The sequence below is a fragment of the Thamnophis elegans genome, chromosome Z, assembly GCF_009769535.1.
Source record: "Thamnophis elegans isolate rThaEle1 chromosome Z, rThaEle1.pri, whole genome shotgun sequence".
Classification (NCBI taxonomy): domain Eukaryota; kingdom Metazoa; phylum Chordata; class Lepidosauria; order Squamata; family Colubridae; genus Thamnophis; species Thamnophis elegans.
The window spans coordinates 128,859,484-128,864,591 of record NC_045558.1 but is presented as its reverse complement, the minus strand read 5'-3'; the positions used below and the strand labels follow the sequence as shown (position 1 = coordinate 128,864,591).

General features: G+C 36.4%; 1 protein-coding gene across 1 annotated transcript in view; it reads left to right on the top strand.

The window, feature by feature from the left end:
• The window catches only part of LOC116521755 (vomeronasal type-2 receptor 26-like), a 17,769-nt gene extending 13,172 nt beyond the window's left edge, over nucleotides 1-4,597 (top strand). Inside the window, exons 3-5 of the mRNA XM_032236415.1 lie at nucleotides 2,767-2,994; nucleotides 3,487-3,613; nucleotides 3,699-4,597. Of these exons, the coding sequence (XP_032092306.1) occupies nucleotides 2,767-2,994; nucleotides 3,487-3,613; nucleotides 3,699-4,597 (1,254 nt within the window). The remainder of the gene's footprint in view (nucleotides 1-2,766; nucleotides 2,995-3,486; nucleotides 3,614-3,698) is intronic.
• The last annotated feature ends 511 nt before the right edge of the window (nucleotides 4,598-5,108 follow it).

The following is a 5,108-nucleotide window of genomic DNA, read 5'->3' as shown; positions in this document are numbered from 1 at the left end:
TTATCATTATCAGTCATTTAATATAACTATGTTTAACTTACTTTCCCCTTTTTTCACCATTTAAATTTATACCAAATTTCCTCTTATCAAACCAATACATATGTATACCTTGTTATCATTATTAATTATTTACATAACTTTATCATCATCACTACATTTTTAACATAATGCTCTAATTTTAACTAAATTTGACTAGTATTTTTTTATTAGTTTTCATATCTCAACCTGTGTCTTTCTAATAATAGTGTAGCCTTATATATTTGTGACATTGATCTTCTGGTTATTTCCTTAATCAAATTTGTTTGGACATCTCTTCACAAGTTTTTGCTTATTACATATCTTATAAAATCTTGAAACCCTCCATCAGCTTTCTTAATCAATCTTTGGTTATCACTAGTATTTTGATTAAAATATCTCTTCTTAAGTCCCTCCATTCTTCTGTTTTTCCTTCTTCTATACGATGAAATCTGTAGTAAAGCACCTTTCCATCTATCTTCCCTTTCCTTGTTCCACTCTTTCCATCTCCATCCACACTCAGTTCACTATCAATATCCACGGATATCTTTCCTCTTTGTTCATTTTTCCACTGGGTTTTTAGAACTCCAGCCTCCACTTTTTCCATTTGCTGAATATCTTTTTTTGCTGAGTATCTTCCATTTTTCCATCAGGTTTTGCCACATTAAAATTTATATTTCCAAAACTTTCCAATCTCTTTTCAATTCTCTTTATTGTTTCTAATAATTTTTGAATTCCCGACATAAACTGTTGTAGTGTTATGGTTTCTTTTTAAAGTAGTGTCATCCTTGCAATTAATAAACACTGCCACTCTTGTTTTCACTTCTTTCCAGCTAGCAACAAGCAACCAGAGAGCACCTGTGTAAACAATCCATGCCCTTCTTTATAAACACTCTGAAGCCTTTGAAGTGCAAGATCAAAATGATCAAAGGGAACAAAGAAAAAGCAATGTTTCCAGTCTCAACCTCCAAACTCCAAGTGGCAGTGTAACTTCTTTTCCCTCTAAGGTTGCTACCCTCTTTATATAACTTTTAAATTTTCTTTATGTTTCAGGCTTAGAAGAAATAAAGTTCTTAAATGAAACCAAATAAAAAGAAGACATCCATCCCAATATTGTAGAAGTAAAGGGAAAAAAATTAATCCATAGATAAAAAGGAAATAGAAGAAGAAAATACAAAACTTTCACTTTAAAAAAGTAAAGAGTAAAAAAAAAATTCACAAAACTTCCATCAATAGAAAAAAAGATAACACACTGTCCAAGAATTCTGCAACTTTTTTCCTTTTCTTTACCAATTTAATTTTACTTCAATCTTTTTTGGGCACTCTTTTATAAAAATAAAATTTCCTCACCAGATGGACACACTTTCTCTTTCTGCTTTCCTCTCATTGCAGAGCTGTTCCAACTTCAGTAACTTGGGGCTGTGCTTATGTTGCCGGCAAGAAGAGATTCTCTTGAACCAATCAGGGACTTTGTGGTGTCCCTGAGATAGCAAGACGTACTCTTCCCTGTCACCATCCCTTCAGGATGGCTTAGGTCCGAATGGACCATCCAGCAGCAAAAGTGTCATCGTGACGTCAGCTCTCGTCTCCTTAATTTTATTCATTTTTGGTGGTTTTTTTTGCAACTCTACGTTAGTTTTATTTCAGTAATCCAAAAAGTTATCTCTACCTCTTTGTTAGAATGATTGTTACGTTATTTGTTCGATACTGGCCTACAGCTTAAATAAAAAAGTGTTCATATTATCTATGTTTAAACCAGTGGTGGGTTCCTACGGTTCAGCCGAACTGGTCCAAACTGGTAGGAACCCAACACTGGTTTGGCAGCTTACCATGCCCCCAAACCGGTTCTCCCGGCAGCTCCATAGGAGCTGCCATCTTAGAATAGAATAGAATAGAATAGAATAGAATAACAGAGTTGGAAGGGACCTTGGAGGTCTTCTAGTTCAACCATCTACCTAGACAGGAAACCCTATAACATTACAGACAAAGTGTTATCCAACAACGTCTTAAAAACCTCCAGTGTTGCAACATTCACAGCTTCTGGAGGCAAGTTGTTCCACTGATACATTGTTCTAACTGTCATTAAATTTGTTTTCAGTTTTAAGTTGCTTCTCTCCTTTATTAGTTTCCACCAATTGCTTTTTGTTCTACCCTTAGCTGCTTTGCAGAATAGTTTGACTCCCACTTCTTGGTGGCAGGCCCTGAGATATTGGAACACTGTTATCATGTCTCCCCTAGTCCTTCTTTTCATTAAACTAGACATACCCAGTTCTTCATATGTTTTAGCCTCCAGTCCCCTAATCATCTTTGTTGCTCTTCTCTGCACTCTTTCTAGAGTCTCCACATCTTTTTTACCTTGTGGTGACCAAAACTGATTGCAGTATTTCAAGTGTGGCCTTACCAAGGCATTATAAAGTGGTATTAATATGCCACGTGTTTTTGATTCTATCCTTCTGTTTATGAAGCTTAGAACTGTGTTGACTTTTTTTGGGAGCTGCAGCACACAGCTGGCTCATATTTAATGTTTTTGCTTCTGTGCATGCACAGAACAATTTTTATTGCTCTGCATGTGTGCGCAGCTGCACCAAGCACATGTGTGGCACATCCATGAGGGAATCGGCAGTAGAGATTGCCAGAACACATCCATGGTTTAAACAAACATTCATATGTATATTTTGAATATATGTATTATTTCTCTCTCCCCCTGTCCTCTTCTCTCTTTGTTCCTATCCGAATATCAATGAATTTCAGGTTCATTCTTTTCTGAGAAGTGTCAGATTCAACAACAGTGTTGGTGAAAAGATCTCCTTTGATAAAAATGGAGAGTTCATTGGTGGATTTGATATTATCAACTGGATCACATTCCCAAACCAGTCCTTTGCAAGGGTCAAAGTTGGAATGATACATCCCACAGTTACAGAAGAGAAGTTCTTCAATATTTCTGTAGATTCCATCACATGGCCAGTAGGCTTTAATCAGGTTAGCTATTTGAATCTAGATTGGTCTGCATTCGTTTAAATATATTTATTGATGAAAGTCTCAGAGCATCATCTCTGACTAACCCAGATACAAATGTCCTTGTGTAGGAAAAAATATCAATACTGTTTTATTACTTTTGTAGCAATTGCTATTGAATATTGTATCCTTTCCTGGCTCATTGTTAATTATGGACAATGTTTTTCAGGTTTCGAAGTAAGAGCTGCAAGCCAGCATTCTAGATTGCGGATTTCAAGTTAAGAAAACCAAATTTAATTAGCCAGCACAGAATATTTCTTTGGACAGTGATGATGTGGGTTATCAAAGACCATAAATATCAATAACTGTAGAAATTTAATTATTATTTTGAACCAATTTTATCTACAATTATGTCATCACATTATTTTTCATCTCTTGATTCAAAAGTAACACTAACTCTCCATGCACTTCCTTTCCTCTCTATATCTAAAAATATTCTTTTTCATTCATCGATAGGAATTACCTTCATCTTTGTGTAATGATCCTTGTGAGACGGGATACAGCAAGGCCAAGAAAGAAGGGAAGTTGTTTTGTTGCTATGATTGCCATCGGTGTGCAGAGGGGAAAATATCAAAGGAGAAGGGTAGGAAATGTCTAAATATAATAGGACTAAGACATGATTGCACAGCACTATAATTTCTATTAATTCACCTACATTCTTATTTCAGATGTAGATGATTGTTTTCCATGCCCAGAAGGACAATATCCAAATCCTGGCAAAAATATGTGCATTCCAAAGCGGATCACCTTTTTGTCCTATGGAGAACCTTTAGGGATCAGTTTGACTGTTCTTTCTCTTTGCTTTTCTTTATTGACAACTATGGTAATCACAATCTTCATGAAACACAAAGAAAATCCCATCGTCAAAGCCAACAACCGGAATCTCACTTATACACTCCTAGTTTGTCTTCTCCTCTCTTTCCTTTGTGTCTTTCTATTTGTTGGGAGGCCTAATACATTTGTTTGTCTCTTTCGACAACCAGCTTTTGGCCTCATCTTTTCTGTGGCAGTTTCTTGTGTATTGGCCAAAACCTTTGTTGTAGTTCTAGCTTTTATGGCCACCAAACCTGGTTCCAAATTGAGGAAATGGGTGGGTGGAAGAATGGTCAGCTACATTATTCTTTCCTGCTCCTTTGTTCAAATATGTGTTTGTGCTATGTGGCTGATAAGATCCCCACCATATCCAGATTTTGATACGCAGTCAATGTCTGAAGAAGTCATCTTGGAGTGCAATGAAGACTCTGTCATGTTCTACTGCGTTTTGGGCTTTATGGGTTTCCTTGCTCTGGTTAGCTTCTCTGCTGCTTTTTTAGCTAGGAATTTACCTGACAGTTTCAACGAAGCCAAATTCATCACCTTTAGCATGTTGGTCTTCTGCAGTGTTTGGTTGTGCTTTATTCCAACCTACCTAAGCACTAGGGGAAAATATACATTGGCTGTGGAGATCTTCTCCATGATCTCCTCCAGTGCTGGATTATTGGTGTGTATATTTCTTCCCAAGTGTTTTATTATCGTGATGAGACCTGAACTGAATGATAAACACCAGCTCATGAAGAGAAAGTTTTAACAAATCTCTCTTTGCTGAGAGAGAGATGGACACACACACACACACACACACACACACACACACAGAGAGAGACAGACAGACAGACAGACAGACAGACAGACAGACAGACAGATGATGGATGGATGGATGGATGGATGGATGGATGGATGGATAGATGTTGGAGAACTTATCCACTTGAAGTTAGAAAGCATCATGCAATTAGATTGGTGTTCTTTGATCCCCTGTTCCCCGAGTTTTGTACAGTTTGAAATTCTTTTTCCTTCTGGAAGTTAGTTAAAATTGGGGCCATAAATGTATAAATAAGGACAAATGGAAATATTGACATATCAGCATGTGATAGACAATATTGACTTAATATATAGATTAAATGTGAATTGAGTATTTATCTTTACTGGTCATCTTAATTTATATGCAGACTAGAATGTGTAATAAGAAATGGGGATTAAACAACAGCGAGCCTTTCATTTAAACAAAGAAGATCTATGAATACACGTTAGTATCCAATTTACAT